The following is a 19,637-nucleotide window of genomic DNA, read 5'->3' on the forward strand; positions in this document are numbered from 1 at the left end:
TGATAGAAATGATAAATAGTAGTAGCAGTAAGATGACGCTTGCTTACTCCTTACACAAGTAAAACAAAAAGGTTTGCTTTTAAACATTCAATCATTATTTGCAGCCAGCCATGAAATGGTCCTTCTGCACTAGTATCTGCAATCTCCCATGGTATTCAGTAGGATCTTTCTACAGTCTCAGGACTTTCTGGCCCAACAGCAATTATGGACCCTGACTAGACTCATCATTTGTATCTGGTGTAACAGAACAGCCAACATATACAGTGGGGGAAATAAGTATTTGATCCCTTGCTGATTTTGTAAGTTTGCCCACTGACAAAGACATGAGCAGCCCATAATTGAAGGGTAGGTTATTGGTAACAGTGAGAGATAGCACATCACAAATTAAATCCGGAAAATCACATTGTGGAAAGTATATGAATTTATTTGCATTCTGCAGAGGGAAATAAGTATTTAATCCCTCTGGCAAACAAGACCTAATACTTGGTGGCAAAACCCTTGTTGGCAAGCACAGCGGTCAGACGTCTTCTGTAGTTGATGATGAGGTTTGCACACATGTCAGGAGGAATTTTGGTCCACTCCTCTTTGCAGATCATCTCTAAATCATTAAGAGTTCTGGGCTGTCGCTTGGCAACTCGCAGCTTCAGCTCCCTCCATAAGTTTTCAATGGGATTAAGGTCTGGTGACTGGCTAGGCCACTCCATGACCCTAATGTGCTTCTTCCTGAGCCACTCCTTTGTTGCCTTGGCTGTATGTTTTGGGTCATTGTCGTGCTGGAAGACCCAGCCACGACCCATTTTTAAGGCCCTGGCGGAGGGAAGGAGGTTGTCACTCAGAATTGTACGGTACATGGCCCCATCCATTCTCCCATTGATGCGGTGAAGTAGTCCTGTGCCCTTAGCAGAGAAACACCCCCAAAACATAACATTTCCACCTCCATGCTTGACAGTGGGGACGGTGTTCTTTGGGTCATAGGCAGCATTTCTCTTCCTCCAAACACGGCGAGTTGAGTTCATGCCAAAGAGCTCAATTTTTGTCTCATCTGACCACAGCACCTTCTCCCAATCACTCTCGGCATCATCCAGGTGTTCACTGGCAAACTTCAGACGGGCCGTCACATGTGCCTTCCGGAGCAGGGGGACCTTGCGGGCACTGCAGGATTGCAATCCGTTATGTCGTAATGTGTTACCAATGGTTTTCGTGGTGACAGTGGTCCCAGCTGCCTTGAGATCATTGACAAGTTCCCCCCTTGTAGTTGTAGGCTGATTTCTAACCTTCCTCATGATCAAGGATACCCCACGAGGTGAGATTTTGCGTGGAGCCCCAGATCTTTGTCGATTGACAGTCATTTTGTACTTCTTCCATTTTCTTACTATGGCACCAACAGTTGTCTCCTTCTCGCCCAGCGTCTTACTGATGGTTTTGTAGCCCATTCCAGCCTTGTGCAGGTGTATGATCTTGTCCCTGACATCCTTAGACAGCTCCTTGCTCTTGGCCATTTTGTAGAGGTTAGAGTCTGACTGATTCACTGAGTCTGTGGACAGGTGTCTTTCATACAGGTGACCATTGCCGACAGCTGTCTGTCATGCAGGTAACGAGTTGATTTGGAGCATCTACCTGGTCTGTAGGGGCCAGATCTCTACTGGTTGGTGGGGGATCAAATACTTATTTCCCTCTGCAGAATGCAAATAAATTCATATACTTTCCACAATGTGATTTTCCGGATTTAATTTGTGATGTGCTATCTCTCACTGTTACCAATAACCTACCCTTCAATTATGGGCTGCTCATGTCTTTGTCAGTGGGCAAACTTACAAAATCAGCAAGGGATCAAATACTTATTTCCCCCACTGTAGATAATTTTCTTTCATTCTGACTGAAGTCCCAGAAACACAAAAGGTATTAGATTAAGCAATGCAGGTAAGGCAGGATTCTATAGAGAAGTGAAACAAGCTGTGATACATACCTGTCTAGTCTACTGTATTCAGTGGGAGATTCCCGTTTTGGTGGGTCATGTCCCGCACTCCCACCAAAGCGGGAAAGTCTCCTGCTGAGACATAAGCTGCCGCTGCTTCTGCCACTGTCGCTCTCTTGAGCACCTGCAGCAAAACATGAAAAACAAGCATGGGGCCGCAGCAGCCTTCAGGCATGCACTGTTGGCTCTGCTGGTCCTCTGCCCCCGGAACAGGAAATTGACGTCAGTGGGGGCAGAGGACAGCGCATGCCTGAAGGCTGCTGCCGCCTCGTGCTTTTCTTGTTTTGCCAGGGCAGCCAGGAAACGTGGGGTACTGGGTTGAAAGGGAAGGGGAAGGAAGAAAAGGGTCGAGAGGGAGGTAGGAGGTGATAGAGCAGAGGGGAGAAAAAGAAAGAAGAGTGGGGATGCTGGATGGAAGAGGGGTAGAGAGAGGTGAGAGAAAGAGGGGACATGGAAAAGGGCAGGGGAGAGACAAGCTGCTGGGGAGAATAAAAGGGGAGCAAGGAGGAGACCTTGGCTAGTCAGATGGAGAGAGAAAGAGGAAAATGCTAGAAGGAGGGGGGGAGGCAGAAAGAAGGAAGATGTTAGATAGAAGGGGGTACAGAGAGAAAGAGGGGACGTGGAGAGATGGAGAGAGAAAGAGGTGACATGGAACGGCAAGAGAGAGAAGCTGTTGGGGAGAAGCATGGTGAGAAACTGGGGAAGACCTTAGCTGGTCAGACAGAGAAATGCTGGTTGAAAGGAGGGAGAGAGGGAAAATGCTGGAAAGAGGGGACAGAAAGAGGGAAGACGCTGGATGGAAGGATAGGGAGAGAAAGAGGAAATACACTGGAAGGATGGGGAGAGAGGACATGCTAAATGGAAAAGGGTAGAGGAAGGGGAGATGGAGGAAGACAATGGATGGAAGGATTGGGAGAGGATGGATGGGTAGAAGATTGGTGAGAGAAAGAGGGATGATACTGGATGGAAGGGTAGGAGCAAAAGAGGAGACAATGGCTGGAAGGATGCAGAGATAGAGAGGGAGACACTGGAAGGATGGGAAGAGGGGAGATGCTGGATGGAAAGGAGGAGAGTATAGAGTTAGTGAAAGACTGGAGAATAAGAGGAAGGGGCATGGGGAGAACAAAAGTGAGGAAAAGATGAAAATCCATAGGTAGATGAAGTAAAAAGTGTGAAATTAAAGAATGGCTAGTAAGAATGAATTAAATCTGGACAGAAAGGCAGAAAAATAAACTGAACAAAGAAAAAGGAGAGAAAATGACAAATGGACAGGAAACCCTGGCAAGAGAAGAAGAAGGAAAGCAGAATAAAGAGACTGGGACCAACACAATTAGAAAAAGTATATGGTCAGACATCAAAGGAACAGAAAATAATTTCATTTTAAATTTAGGATAAAGTAATGTGGTAGCTGTGTTAATAAAGTTTAATAAATGCAAATAAAACACAACATAGAAAATAAGGTGATATCTTCACTGATTTTAAAACATTTTGATTAGCCTTCAGAGTCAAGCACTTCCTTCCTCAGGTCAGGAGAGGACACCATAACAGCATTATACTTTCCTGACCTGAGGCAGGAGGTTTTGTCCTCTGAAAATTAATTGAAAAGGGTATTTAGGCTAGTAAATAAAATATTTTCTGAAATGGCTGTGGGATTGAGGTGTGCCAGGGGCGGGGCCATGTAGAATGGGTGGAGCAAAAGCAGTGGGGGTGGGGCTGGGGGGCATGTACTAAAGTCTCCCTCTCAAAATTGGGACCCCTTGGCAGCTCTGGTGATATTAAACTTGGCTTTCTTACCAAAACATCACACTACATTTATGTAAAGAACCCCAACTGAGATACATCCTGACAGATTTAGAATCCATTTTTACATGCACAAAGTTTCTCTTCCAGTATATTCTGATGCTTTGGTGCAATGATACAACTTACCTGCTCTGCGTGCCAAATGAGGCTTGGTCTATAGGCAATATGCTCTCAGGCCAAGGTGCAGTCTGGTTTGGTGGGGCCTGCTGAGGGTTATATTGGGGTCCTCCTAGATTCATGTCCAATTCAGATGGCCCTACGTTTAAAATAAATTGTGTAGATTGTAAGCCCACTAGAGGCAGAGAAAGTATCTGCATATAACATATGCAAACTACTTTGGTTATACCCACAGAAAGGCGGTACATCAAATTCATAAAGAAAGAAAGAAAATAAAACAAATGCATAATGCTTGCAACAGGAAAGGGCCATTATGTCAGAACTAGGACACAAGCTTATCAGATACTTTAGGTGAACACTGATCTATGCTCCCCTCCTCTCTCTCCTTACTGCAACCACTTCCATAGCATTCTGATTACTGCATTGATGTCCCCCCCCCCCCCCCCCCCCCACAACTGTATGGCCCTATGTGGATGTTTAGTTCACCTTGGTTAGTTCTGCTCAGGACACATTCACCAGCTTAACGACTTTAGATATTTTCAGGTTTTATCATAATTTTCTCCATATCTCCTATGCAAATTATATCCTCTGATAGCACCACACGTCTCTTCAAGACTAGGGTTAGCGAATGATACATACCTGTAGCAGGTGTTCTCCGAGGACAGCAGGCCGCTTGTTCTCACGACTGGGTTGACGTCTACGGCAGCCCCCACCAACCGGAACAAAAACTTTGCGGGCAGTCCCGCACGCAGGGCACGCCCACCGCGCATGCGCGGACGTCTTCCCGCCCGTGCGCGACCATTCCCGCTCAGTTGAATGACAAGCAAAAGAATGAGGAAAAACGCAACTCCAAAGGGGAGGAGGGAGGGTAGGTGAGAACAAGCAGCCTGCTGTCCTCGGAGAACACCTGCTACAGGTATGTATCATTCGCTTTCTCTGAGGACAAGCAGGCTGCTTGCTCTCCCGACTGGGGTATCCCTAGCTCTCAGGCTCACTCAAAACAAGAACCCAGGTCAATTGAACCTCGCAACGGCAAGGGCATAACAGAAATTGACCTACGAAGAACAACTAACTGAGAGTGCAGCCAGAACAGAACAAATCGGGTCCTGGAGGGTGGAGTTGGATTCAAACCCCAAACAGATTCTGCAGCACCGACTGCCCGAACCGACTGTCGCGTCGGGTATCCTACTGGAGGCAGTAATGTGATGTGAATGTGTGGACAGATGACCACGTCGCAGCCTTGCAAATCTCTTCAATAGTGGCTGACTTCAAGTGGGCCACTGACGCTGCCATGGCTCTAACACTATGAGCCGTGACATGACCCTCAAGAGCCAGCCCAGCCTGGGCGTAAGTGAAGGAAATGCAATCTGCTAGCCAATTGGAGATGGTGCGTTTCCCGACAGCGACCCCTTTCCTATTGGGGTCGAAAGAAATAAACAATTGGGCGGACTGTCTGTTGGGCTGTGTCCGCTCCAGATAGAAGGCCAACGCTCGCTTGCAGTCCAATGTGTGCAACTGACGTTCAGCAGGGCGGGTATGTAGTCTGGGAAAGAATGTTGGCAAGACAATTGACTGGTTAAGGTGGAACTCCGACACCACCTTTCGCAGGAACTTAGGGTGAGTGCGGAGTACTACTCTGTTATGATGAAGTTTGGTATAAGGAGCATGAGCTACCAGGGCTTGCAGCTCACTGACTCTACGAGCTGAAGTAACTGCCACCAAGAAAATGACCTTCCAGATCAAGTACATCAGATGGCAGGAATTCAGTGGCTCAAAAGGAGGTTTCATCAGCTGGGTGAGGACGACGTTGAGATCCCATGACACTGCAGGCGGCTTGACAGGGGGCCTTGACAAAAGAAAGCCTCTCATGAATCGAACGACTAAAGGCTCTCCAGAGATGGCTTTACCCTCTACACGATGATGGTAAGCACTAATCGCACTAAGGTGATTCCTTACTGAGTTGGTCTTCAGGCCAGACTCTGATAAGTGCAGAAGGTATTCAAGCAGGTTCTGTGCAGGACAAGAACGAGGTTCTAGGGCCTTGCTCTCACACCAAACGACAAACCTCCTCCACTTGAAAAAGTAACTCTTTTTAGTGGAATCCTTTCTAGAGGCAAGCAAAACACGGGAGACACCCTCAGACAAACCCAACGAAGCAAAATCTACGCCCTCAACATCCAGGCCGTGAGAGCCAGAGACTGAAGGTTGGGGTGCAGAAGCGCTCCGTCGTTCTGCGAAATGAGAGTCGGAAAACACTCCAATCTCCACGGTTCTTCGGAGGACAACTCCAGAAGTAGAGGGAACCAGATCTGACGGGGCCAAAAAGGCGCTAACAGAATCATGGTGCCGTGGTCTTGCTTGACCTTCAGCAAGGTCTTCCCCACCAAAGGTATGGGAGGATAAGCATACAGGAGGCCGTTCCCCCAATGGAGGAGAAAGGCATCCGACGCCAGTCTGCCGTGTGCCTGTAGTCTGGAACAGAACAGAGGCAGCTTGTGGCTGGTCTGAGAGGCGAAAAGGTCCACCGAGGGGGTGCCCCACTCTCGGAAGATCTTGCGTACCACTCTGGAATGGAGCGACCACTCGTGCGGTTGCATGACTCTGCTCAGTCTGTCGGCCAGACTGTTGTTTACACCTGCCAGGTACGTGGCTTGAAGAAGCATGCCGAACTGGCAGGCCCAACACCACATCCCGACGGCTTCCTGACACAGGGGGCGAGATCCGGTGCCCCCCTGCTTGTTGATGTAATACATTGCAACCTGATTGTCTGTCCGAATTTGGATAATTTGATAGGACAGCCGATCTCTGAAGGCCTTCAGTGCGTTCCAGACCGCTCGGAGCTCTAGGAGGTTGATCTGCAGATCCTGTTCCTGGAGGGACCACAGTCCCTGGGTGTGAAGCCCATCGACATGAGCTCCCCACCCCAGGCGAGATGCATCCGTCGTCAGCACCTTTGTGGGCTGCGGAATTTGGAATGGACATCCCAGGGTCAAATTGGTCCGAAATGTCCACCAGTGCAGCGAATTGCGGCAACTGAGGGACAGGCGGATGACATCTTCTAGATTCCCGGTGGCTTGGCACCACTGGGAAGCTAGGGTCCATTGAGCAGATCTCACGTGAAGACGAGCCATGGGAGTCACATGAACTGTAGAGGCCATATGACCCAGGAGTCTCAACATCTGCCGAGCTGTGACCTGCTGAGACGCTCTGGTCTGGGAAGCGAGGGATAGGAGGTTGTGGGCCCTCGCCTCGGGAAGAAAGGCCTGAGCCGTCTGTGAATTCAGCAGAGCTCCTATGAATTCCAGAGATTGGACTGGTTGGAGATGGGACTTTGGGTAATTTATCACAAACCCCAGCAGCTCCAGGTGGTGAATAGTGCACTGCATGGACCGGAGAGCCCCTGCCTCCGAGGTGTTCTTGACCAGCCAATCGTCGAGATACGGGAACACGTGCACTCCCAGCTTGCGACCACCACGAGGCACTTCGTGAACACCCGTGGGGCAGAGGCGAGCCCAAAGGGCAGCACACAATACTGAAAGTGCCGTTTCCCAAGGCGGAATCTGAGATACTGTCTGTGAGCTGGCAGTATCGGGATGTGAGTGTAAGCGTCCTTTAAATCCAGGGAACACAGCCAATCGTCTTTCTGAATCATTGGTAGAAGGGTGCCCAAGGAAAGCATCCTGAACTTCTCTTTGACCAAGTATTTGTTCAGGCCTCTCAGGTCTAGGATGGGGCACATCCCCCCTGTTCTTTTCCACAAGGAAGTACCTGGAATAGAATCCCTGCCCTTCCTGCCCTGGTGGCACAGGCTCGACAGCATTGGCACTGAGAAGGGCAGAGAGTTCCTCTGCAAGTACCTGCTTGTGATGGGAGCTGAAGGATTGGGCTCCCGGTGGGCAATTTGGTGGAGTGGAGGCCAAATTCAAGGCGTATCCGCACCGCACTATTTGGAGAACCCACTGGTCGGAGGTTATCAGAGGCCACCTTTGGTGAAAAGCTTTCAACCTCTCCCCGACCGGCAGGTCGTCCGGTACGGACACTTTGATGGCGGATATGTTCCCATGGATCCAGTCAAAAGTCCTTCCCCGGCTTTTGCTGTGGAGGCGCAGGGGGCTGCTTAGGCGCACGCTGTTGACGGGAACGAGCGCGCTGGGATTGTCCCTGTGCCTGAGGAGGCCTTCGGGCCGGCTGGGTGTGTACCTACGCTTGTTGTAGGTGTAGGGCGCAGCCTGCCTGGCCCGGGAAAAATGTCCACCTGCTGAAGGCGCCCGGTGGGAGAGCTTGTCGAGGGCGGTTTCCCGCTGGTGTAGTTGGTCCACCAACTGCTCGACCTTCTCGCCAATGATATTATCCCCCCGGCAAGGAACATCCACCAGTCGTTGCTGGGTGCGGTTGTCCAGGTCAGAGGCACGCAGCCAGGAGAGTCTGCGCATCACTATACCTTGGGCCGCAGCTCGAGATGTCACATCACAGGTGTCATATACCCCTGGACAGGAACTTTCTACACGCCTTCAGCTGCCTGACCACCTCCTGAAAAGGCCTGGACTGCTCCGGAGGGAGCTTATCGACCAGGTCCGCCAGTTGCTTCACATTGTTCCGCATGTGAATGCTCGTGTAGAGCTGGTACGACTGGATGCGGGTCACGAGCATGGAAGATTGGTAGGCCTTCCTCCCAAACGAGTCCAGAGTGCGAGACTCCTGCCCCGGGGGCGCCGAGGCGGTATCCCTCGAACTCCGTGCCCTCTTGAAAGCAGAGTCCACGACCGCCGAGTCATGAGGCAATTGGGGCCGCATCAACTCTGGGTCAGAGTGGATTCTTTATTGGGACTCTGCTTTCTTGGGAATGGTGGGGTTAGATAATGGTTTCAGCCAGTTCTGAAGCAGTGTCTCTTTGAGGACATTGTGCAACGGTACCGTGGAAGACTCTCTAGGTGGTGATGGATAGTCGAGGACCTCGAGCATCTCAGCCCTCGGCTCATCCACAGAGACCACGGGGAAGGGAATGCAAATAGACATATCCCTGACGAAGGAGGCAAAGCAGAGGCTCTCAGGGGGCGAGAGCTTCCTCTCCGGTGAAGGAGTGGGGTCGGAGGGAAGGCCCTCAGACTCCTCTGAGGAGAAATATCTGGGGTCCTCCTCCTCCCCCCACGAGGCCTCTTCCTCGGTGTCGGACATGAGCTCTTGCAGCTCAGACCTGAACCGGTCGACTGCGAGGAACCATGTCCTCGATGATGGCGTTGAGCGGTGGACTCCCGTGCCGGCGGGGATGAAGCTCCCTCCATCGACGTCGACGGGGATTCCACCTGCGTGGCGGTCGACACCGGTACTGCAAGCGGCGTCGGTGTCGGAGACCTCGGCATCGGGCTAGAGCACGCCGGTGCCTCCATCAACGGCGCCGGGGGTGCTGCCGGCAAGGCCTGGCGCATCAGCCCTTCCAGAATCCCTGGAAGGATGGCTCGGAGGCACTCGTCAAGGCCCGCTGTCGGGAAAGGCAGGGGGGCCGGCGCCAAAAGCTGCTCGGGTCCAGGAGACGGTACCGAAGTACCCATGGACGGACGCAGCAACACCTCTTCGACCGAGGGGGAACGCTCCTCTCGGCACTGCCGCTTCCTCGGCGTCGAGTCATCTCTGGAGGCGCCGGAACTAGTAGTCCCGTGAGCCGTGGGCGACCGATGACGATGTTTCTTGGTCTTCTTTCGGTGCCCATCATCGGCGCTCGGTGGCAGAGATGAAGAGGAGGTAGAACCCCCCTGGCCTCGAGGGATTGGGTCTGACAGGGTTCGGTCCCGATGGCCCTGGGTAGAGGGAGTGGCCGGGGCCGACTGCCCGCGCGGCTGCACACCGTCGCCGGTGGTCCGGCGAGCTAACGGTACCTGTGCTCCTGGGGTCGATGCCATCGTCGGTGCCGATTTCATCGACATCGGTACCGAAGATCCAGCCGTTGACACCGATGCCGTCGAAGGGCCTGCGCAAGTTCCAAAAAGTTGGTCCCGACGAACTTGCCTCGCCACCTGTGTCCGCTTTTGCAAGCCGAGACACAAGGTGCACGTCTTGGTATTATGCTCCGGGCCAAGGCACTGGAGGCACCAAGCGTGGGTATCGGTTTGCGAGATCTGGCAGCCGCACCGACCACACTTTTTGAATCCACTCGGGACCTTCGAGGACATCGACGGAAAAATCGCGTCGGCAAAGTCAAAGTCGTCGATGGTGGCGGTGAAAAGCACACCCGAAAAAGAAATGACCGCGCGCCCCCACGGCTAAAGACGACGAGGGGAAAAAGCAACTTCTTTTTTTTTTTAACACAGAAAATAAAGAAAAGAAGCGCGAACGCACACGATAAAATAAGAGAAAACTCGCGGCTAGTTTTTGTTCCGGTTGGTGGGGGCTGCTGTGGACGTCAACCCAGTCGTGAAAACAAGCAGCCTGCTTGTCCTCGGAGAACACCTTGTAGCTACAGTCATTTCTTCCTACCTCCAGTTTCAGAGTATTTCATCATCTTTCTCAGCCCCAACAGGACTACAACAAAGCCATGGGGCCAGACTCATTTTATTTCAATTGACTTTTGAATTTTAAGGCTTTATGAGAAACTAGGATCAAGTGCTTTATCTGTATGTTACTTACCCATATTCACGACCTGAGTCTGTGGAATCTGTCTGAGACTTGACTGGCTGTTGAGTCTCACAGGAACAGTGGCAGTAGGGTTGCGAATCATGCCTACTTGAATAGGCCTGTTCAAGGTATTGGTTGTAGTAGTGCAGGTTATTCTGATAGAGTTTTGAGCACCCCAATCTCCTGATGGAATGGTGGGTCGAGGGGAATTACCAGCAATCATTCCTGATCAGAAGACAAAAATAAAGATTTCTTTAGGAACATATATCACATCTTTCCTTTAAACTTTAGAAATAAACTATAGTAGCTGATATAGTTTAAGAAAGCATACTGAAATTGTCCAAGCATTTTACCCGTTCAAATTGTTACTAACCCACTGAGAAGTGATAAATACTAAATTTCAATGTGACCTGTAGCTCTTAGTATTGGACAAAAAAATAAAAATAAAAAGTTAAATGCGAACAGAACTTTATATATTTAAGAAGTACCAATGGCACTCAAGATAACCCAGACTTCCTTCCGCAGGAAATGAATCACACTTCTGCTAGCACATTTTTCAACATTATTTTCCAAAGACTGCAAACTTCTGAAATCACAGAAAGCCACTGTAGTAAGTTCTATGTTTTCGTAAACATCAGCTTCTCTCTCATATACACACTTGTTAATACAAACAGTTCCAAAAGAAGTGAAGGTCTGTTGTGCTGGTGGGCGATCTTGCATCACAATTAGACTCAGGGAAATTACTCACAGGAATTTTCCAGTGTTCATTAAGAGTTAAAAATGGGGAAATCCCATACCTTCACTGTAAGCATCCAATTACAACACTTCATACTCGCCTAAAATATGCTACTACAGGTACTGAATTGCATTACTGAAATTTACAGAGGAATCAAAATCAATATACACTCTTAGTTCAGAGACCCATGCAAAACATCACAAAAGCCCCTCTTGCTCTGGGGAACATATTCAGAAAATCTGGGAGCAACTGCAAGCATCTCTCTTCTTCAATAAGCCCCCTGTACCTCAGGGGCTGCTTCAGCAGAATCAACACAATTGCAACTATTACTCCTGGAGAAATTCTGCTCAAATGAGCAGTGAAGAATTTGTAATGAATTCCCCACACCTGCAAAATGCACAGAATTCTACACAGGCATCAAATATTTGCTTGTTGTCTCCCCCCTCATGACCAAATGTTCTCTCTTACTTTTACTGGCCCATGTAACACATTTTGTGCACAGGTTTTTCAGCCTTGACTTGATGTGTGTGGTATAGCATACGTACATAATAAAGCCAGTAAAAATTTTGTGTGCGCAGTTGCTAGGTGTGTACACTCCCTTTTTGATCCGTGTACACATGCGGTAACAGGAGAAGGCAGTGAACTGCTGCACATCGGGTCCCTTTCTCCTCCCTCTCCTCCCTCTGCTGACTTAAATTAACTGCTCACGTAGGGAAGCCTGCATGGTTCACATACAGTCCTGAGGGAGACACCATGGGGATTGAGGTGGGGATTAAGGTGGAGGAGAGTAAGGTGTGCATGCCATACGGACTTGGGGGAGGGCAGCTGTGCACCATGAGGACTGAAGGGGCAGAGAAAGCTGAGAATGTACCATGAATTTGGGAGGGGGGCAGAGAAAACTGAAATAGTGCTATGGAGTGGGGGGGGGGGGGGGGGGGAAGAACTAGCTGAGAGTGTGCCATTAGTGTGGGGGGGGGGGGGGGGAGATAAAGCTTGAGATTGTGTCATAGAAGAGGGTGCAGGAGAGATACAATGATAGCTGGGAAGGTGAGGAGAAAAAAAAATGAGAGGTGGGGGTATATGCCTGGGGAAAGGAAGAATGAGAGATGGGGGGGGGGGGGGGCAGACAAAATTATGAGTTTTGCTGAGAGTTAGAGGGAGAGAAAATTGGGGAGGCTGAAGCCTGCAGAAGGAAAAAGTAGGAAGGGATTTCAGGTAGAGAATGACATGGGGACAAACTTTGACCCCATCCCTGTGGGTTCTGTCTCCTTCCCCACCCCATAGGTTCTCTCCCTGTCCCCGTGGGCTCTGTCCTCATCTACAGAAGCCTTGAACACTTATAATTTTATATTTAAATCTTTTTATTAAAGTATAAAAGGAACAATATTTATTTTATTTATTTAGATTTTGCTCACACCTTTTTCAGTAGTAGCTCAAGGTGAGTTACATTCAGGTACTCTGGATATATCTCTGTCCCAGGAGGGCTCACAATCTAAGTTTGTACCTGACGCAATGGAGGGTTAAGTGACTTGCCCAAGATCACAAGGAGCAGCAGTGGGATTTGAACCGCCCACCTCTGGATTGCAAGACCGGTGTTCCAACCAGTAGGCCAGTCCTCCACTCCACTGTGCAACTGTTGTGTATAAATTACAGAAAACAATAAGAATGAGCAGCTATAATAACCCTCCTTCCCACCACCACCCTCTACTCTTCCAACTAGAAAATGACACTGTGGGATCTGTTGCGTACCTGTGCTGGAGGGGGACCCCAACCCCCGCCAGCCGAAGTTGAACCGGAGGAACAAAAAAAACCCTCACAGCTGATCCATTCTCTCCCCTCCAAGACCTCAAGACCCAAACTCCCTCTCTCCGGTTTGCAGACCACCCTCCCTCCGATTTCCAGACCCCCCCCCCCCCCCCGGAGTTCCTGACCCCTGGACCCCACAGGTACGCAACAGTGGCGGGGGGAGGATTTGCGACCGGAAGGGGGCTCAAGAGGGTCACGGCAGAGGGGTCCAGGGGTCACGGACTGCGGGTGGGGGGGGGGGGGGGGGGGAAGAGAGAGTGGATCTGCAGTGAAAAGTTTTTTCCCCTCCGGGTCGCGTCATAATGGGTCTAAGTGACGTCAGCTAGGGCTTCGGAGCCCACCTGTGAAGAAAGTTACGGACACAGGTAGGCAGACGCATAGAATGTTGGAGGTGAGATTATATAGGATACTTGAAGTAATCAGTCATAGTCCTCTGTACACTCTTGTGTCTGTGAGTTCCATAGACTATTAGGCATATTTTCAAAGCACTTTGGGAGGCTAAGTTCCATAGGTTTCTATGGAACTTTGGGAGGCTAAGTGCTTTGAAAATGAGCTTGTATGTCTGCAAGACGGTAAAAACTGTCATAGCACTGACATCCAGTGCCTCCAGATAGGTCCGCATGGTGTTGAGACTCTTCAGCGCTCTTGCAAAAGTGATAGGAGGTTGTTGAATTTCGTCAGCATGTGCCTCGCTGCTCATTTCATCATCTGTTTCATCATCAGCCGTTGCCTGCGTGTAGGCACATATCTGGACATCAGTGCTGTCGTCAGCTCTTTGTAGATCGTAATCAACAGCTACATAGTGATGAAACTCCTCTTCAGTAACACAGGCTGGGATGTCAATAGCCTGTTCATCTGACGCGTTTGCAACAGCTGCATCTGTTTCATCCCTCTCCACATCCTTAACAAAGCTTGCCCACTTGTAGCAGTTCACAATGGTTGCCTGTATAACATGATTCCAAGCTTCTTTCTGCATATGTAGGGAATTTTATTTTTATTTTTGCTACATTAGTACCCCGCGCTTTCCCACTCATGGCAGGCTCAATGCAGCTTACATAGGGCAATGGAGGGTTAAGTGACTTGCCCAGAGTCACAAGGAGCTGCCTGTGCCTGAAGTGGGAATCGAACTCAGTTCCTCTGTTCCCCAGGACCAAAGTCCACCACCCTAACCACTAGGCCACTCCTCCAACAGTGATAGATTACGAGCCAGTTCAACAGCATGTTTAAACTTGTCAGTCTGGTCATCCATAATGCTCATCAGACGACGTAGCACAAGAGTCCGATAATGTTGTTTGAAATTGGCTATTATGCCCTGATCCATAGGTTGGATCAGAGATGTAGTGTTTGGTGGCAGGAAGACCACCTTGACGTTACACAGCCTGACATCATCACTGTGTGCAGCACAATTATCACAAAGCAACAAAATCTAAAGCTTTTGTGCCGCATTCTAGTGTCTAACTTCTTTAGCCACTGCTTCCAAATTTCCCCCGTCATCCCTGAATTTGCGTTAGCCTCTTATGACATAGGAAGTCGCTTAACATTCTTGAAGCAATGGGGCTGTTTGCTCTTTTCAATGACGAGGGGTTCCAACTTCTCACTCCCATCCATATTGCAGCAAAGGAGGATTGTCAGTCAGTCCTTCGACGTTTTACTTCCTGTAGTTTAGGCTTGTTTGTATGCAAATGTTCCATCAGGAATCGCTCGCCAGTAGAGACCATTTTCGTCAGCATTGAAAACGTCACAAGGTGCAAACTCGTTTAAGATGGTAGGAAGAACTGAAACAACCCAATTTTCAGCACCAAAGTCGTCAGCGTCTTGTTTTTCACCATGCTGTTTCTTGAATTTTATGTTGTTCCATTCCTTCCATCTTTCCAACCTTCCAACAGTGGCTTTGAATTCAGTTAGTCCAAGACTTTCAGCTAGCTGATTAGCTTTCTCCATAAGCAGTGGACCACTGACAGGAAACTGTCTGCTCCTGACTTGAGAAAACCATTGAAGAGCATCTTCTACATCCTCAGCTTTTTTCTGCTTCAAAATACGTGAAATTTGACTGGGATTGACACCATATTCTTTAGTAATAGATGCTTGACTGTTTGTTTTCTAATTTTTTATGAACTTCTATTCGTTCAGCCAGTGTTAAAGTCCTACAGCTGCGCGACAACTCCTCCAGTGTACACTCTTAACAACATTCTTTCGCTTATTCTGCCTGTGGCAGTTAAAGGGGCAGTAAATTTGAAATCTCGTTGGTTGTCATGCGCCAATCGGCTTCCATATTCCGTGCACACGCTTATGTGGAATCTTTGCTGTAGAGGAACGGTCTTAAACCATGCACACAAGTGAATCTTGCACTTATCAGTGGTGCGCTAAACTGAAGTCTGTCCCCACAGAAATTGATGGCGGCAAAAACGGGACCGAAGTACGGCATGCAGTTAAACAGAGCGTGCACTTAAATGGAGTGCAATATATATATAAATATGTATACCTACCTCATTAATAACTAAAAAAACACAACTTATTTATATAATATGAAAATGTAATGGAAATTCAAAAATTCTTGTAAAATAAGAAATGAAAAAAAAATAAAAAAATTAGAAAATAAAATATTAAATGCTAAAATAAAATAGAAAATTTGAAAAGTTTTTTTTAATTAAGAAGGAAAACAGACAACTAATATTACTGCTATTAGTGAAATATGAAGAATGAACAACCAACCCTGTTTAAAAAAAAATGAGATGGACCTCAGGCAGCCAAACAACAAAATCAGTATCACAATAGATACCAGTATCAAAAACAAAGGATCTTATCTCTAAATATAAAAATATTTCAACGTTTCTTGGAAAGATTTTGTTTTACTACTAGTCTGAATAGCGAAACATGGTTAACTGCCTTTGTTCATAAAATATGTATCATGTTCACGTTCAAAATATAGGAGGCACAGTATTGCAATTTGTAAGCTGCAAGCTGCCACAGCAACCACCTGGGAACATTGAAAACCATAGTGTAACATCATAGCATTATGCGCGTTTCATACTATAAATGGCTCAATGGATAATATGTGTGTGTACAAACAGTAACCATCACATAAGCCCATAAAATAAAAAGGAAAGAAAAAAAAATAAAAACGGATGTCTCCTATGTACTGCTTCAGACACAGTTAGTATCCATCAAGTGATGCTACCCACCAATGAGACAAATTGTAAAATTATCAAGCTGGACTGTGCAAATGAAAGAATTATACTTTGCCATGACAATATTACTCCGGCGTTCTAAAGGGTGCCAATGTACTCACCAAATCAGTCAGAAAAGGTACTTCCAAAACCTGCAGCAGCAGCAAAGTCAGCAAGGAGTACAAACAAAAGAGTGTGGATAAGACTGTCCGTAGTGGGCAAAAGTATGGTGCAATACAGATGAACTGCATGAATTGAAACATTCAAAGAAAATATATAGAATTATCTGATTAGATTACTAGAGAAAAAAAATCAGGGTAATAATGCACAAACATATGTACGTCATCTAGCCCTATACTGTGCTAGGCAGTCAAATCAGTCCGCGCAAGCTTGGCTTTTTAGGCGCGAGTTCAACCTATTTAAATAATGGACAGTCTTATCCTCACTCTAGGGACTATGCTTCGGTGCCCCATGGCAGACAAGCTAGAACCCTGGATTCTTTTGGGCAGAAGATGTTATCAGGCCTCTATGCTCATCTCCCATATTCAAATCTTACAGGCTGTACACAAGCCTCTACTTGTGAAACTTGGTGCACAGTATGTCTGACTGGCAGACTCTCTTCCACCGAAGCAGGCCGAATATCTTCGCCACTTGGTCAAGCAGCAGAAGGTGTGTAGAAAGTTCTTGGCCAGGGGTGCCTATGACACCTTTGATGTGGTATCCAGGATCTCTGCCTTGAGTGTAGCGATGCACAGATTCTCATTGCTGCATGTTTCTGACTTGGACCTGATGGTCCAGCAAAGGTTGGTGGATGCCACGTGCTGGGGAGATAACTTTTTTGGAGCCGAGGTGGAAGAGGTTGCTGACCTTATTAAGAAACACACTAGCACCATTGATACTCTGCCCCACCAGACATCTGCTGCACCTTCCTCCTCATCTAGAAGGTTTTTTGGGCAAGTTAAAGAGGAGATCCAACTACTCTGAGATATAGACATGCTCCTTCTTGCAGGCTTGGTCCCTGTGCACTTGTTCTCATCAACAGCATGTGCCCAAGGCCCAGCCAGCACCCCCGGTCAAAACTGACGTGCTCTTGACTGGCTCCAGCAGAGCATAGCCGCAGTAAAGGTAACCATCCTGGATGAACTACCAGTAGAAGGGAGGCTGAATTTGTTCCAAGTAAGGTGGCTCCTTGTAACGTTGAACTGGTGGGTTCTCCTAATAATCCATCTCTGTAACGCCTTTCATTGGCATCAATGAACACCAAATTGCCCACCGAATGGGTCTCACTTCAGCTCAAAGCACAAGAAGGTACTTGCAGAGATACTCTCTGCCCTTTTAAGGGCCCATGCGGTCGAGCCCATTCCACCAGGGGAAGAAGGGCAGGGATTATATTCCAGGTACTTCCTTGTGCCCAAGAAAACAGGGGGGATGCGTCCCATCCTAGATCTAAAGGCCCTGAACAAATTCCTGGTCAAAGTTCAGGATGGTTTCCCTGGGCACCTTTCTCCGTATGATTCAAGAAAACAATTGGCTATACCCTCTAGACTTAGAAGATACTTACACTCGCCTCCCAGTACTTCCAGGTCACAGGAATTATCTTCTTTTTCGGCTGGGGACAAATCACTTCCAGTACCGTGCATTTCCTTTCGGCCTCACATCGGCTCCCAGAGTGCTCACCAAGTGTCTTGCAGTCAGTAGCATACCAAGGGGGGGGGGGGGGGGGGGGTGGGGGCGGTCCGCCCCGGGTGCACGCCACGGGGGGGGGGGGGGGTGGAGGTGCCGCGCGCCTGTCGGCTCTTCGTTTTCATGCTCCTTCTGCCCCGGAACAGGTTACTTCCTGTTCCGGGGCAGAGGGAGCATGGAAACGAAGAGCCGACAGGCGCGCGGCACCCCCCCCCCCCCAGCGGCGTGTACCCGGGGGGGGGTTATTTTGCCAGGGGGTTGCGCTGCACCTGGGAAGTTATTTCGCCGGGGGGGGGGGGGGGGGGTCGTCACTGCACCCGAGGGGCGGGGTGCATCGGCGATCCGCCCCGGGTGTCAGCGCCCCTAGGAACGCCACTGCTTGCAGTAGTCACAGCGTCACTATGCAGACTGGGAATCCATGTGTTCCTCTATCTTGACCATTGGCTGGTGAAGAGCACGTCACAGGACGGTGCTCGGGAGTCCCCAAACTATTTCTTGCCATCACAAACCACTTGCTCCACAGTAGGGTCTCTGGATGAAAGATAGGATTCTATCCTTCGGCTCAAGCTGTGTTCACTGCAAGCCAACCAGTAAGAATCTGATCAATGTAGAGAAGTTACAGATCTCACCAGGACTCTCGTAAAATGTTAGAAGCTGTAATTCTCAGCTTACACTTCTCTGTAATGTTATACTGAGAGGCTCAGTACTTAGAAAGCACAAACAGAGAGAGAGAGAGCTATCAGCTGTGATCTTAAAAGGTTTATATGCAGCCCCATTAAAGTCGTGTAATGTTTTTACATGTTTTGATATGTTTGATTTTAAATGTTACAATATTAATATAAGCAATAGGTTTTTTGAAATGCATAATTATTGTCTTAATTACTTTTTGTTCTTATTTTTATCATTCATTATATAAAACTTTTTGTATCTTAATCTTCTCTTTGATATATATGGTGTTACTTATGATTCAGGTTTTTATGATTTTTTTTTTATACATGATCTCTTTATATATGATTGTTGTATGACTTCTGTATGTTTTTTTTAGACTCCTGAGGCAGGAGCACAAGCGCTGAAACACAGCTGCTGTGTCGAGTCATTTGATGACCATTAATAAAGACTTTGTAACTACATACGTCTCCCTGGGTTATTGAAAGAGCTAGACCATCCTACTCCTTTTTTTGCTGTACTACTTTTACGTAGGTTTTGAGGGTCCCTCCATCTTCGGTGGTCATACCTCATATTCCCATCCAGCACCATATTCTCAATATCTAGCTACTATACTATCAAAACCTTACAAATTGATTTCACACAGACACACTTATCAATCTTACTTCTTGACCATCTACCAGCTGAAACAGGTGGAGTGGAATGGGTAAATGTGAATCATTTAATCTTTCAAAAATACATAGATTAGGGGACACGTCATAAAGGTAATAAGAATCATATTTAAAACAAATCTTCAAAAATATTTTTTTGTTCAATGCACAATTAAGCTTTAGAATGCATTGCTAGAGCATGTGGTACAAATAATGAGACTAGCTGGGTTTCTTCAGAGGACAGCAGAACACATGGGTTTTCACATCTGGGTGATGTCATCTGTGGAGCCCCAGTATGGATACTGCCCAGCATTCTTCAATTTCCAGGAAGCTTTTGGTAGACTTCTTGCCTGCGTGACTCGTGCAAGACACGAAGCTGTGTGAAAAGGCAGAGAGAATTCAACTCCTAAGGGAGATTGAAGGGTATG

At 48.0% G+C, this 19,637-nt stretch overlaps 1 protein-coding gene across 1 annotated transcript in view; it reads right to left on the reverse strand.

Annotated features, from left to right (window-relative positions):
• Positions 1-19,637, reverse strand: part of NCOA2 (nuclear receptor coactivator 2) — a 470,775-nt gene that overhangs the window by 92,482 nt on the left and 358,656 nt on the right. Inside the window, 2 exon segments of the mRNA XM_030215383.1 lie at positions 3,902-4,031; positions 10,514-10,726. Of these exon segments, the coding sequence (XP_030071243.1) occupies positions 3,902-4,031; positions 10,514-10,726 (343 nt within the window).

Source organism: Microcaecilia unicolor, chromosome 1 (genome assembly GCF_901765095.1).
Source record: "Microcaecilia unicolor chromosome 1, aMicUni1.1, whole genome shotgun sequence".
Lineage (NCBI taxonomy): Eukaryota > Metazoa > Chordata > Amphibia > Gymnophiona > Siphonopidae > Microcaecilia > Microcaecilia unicolor.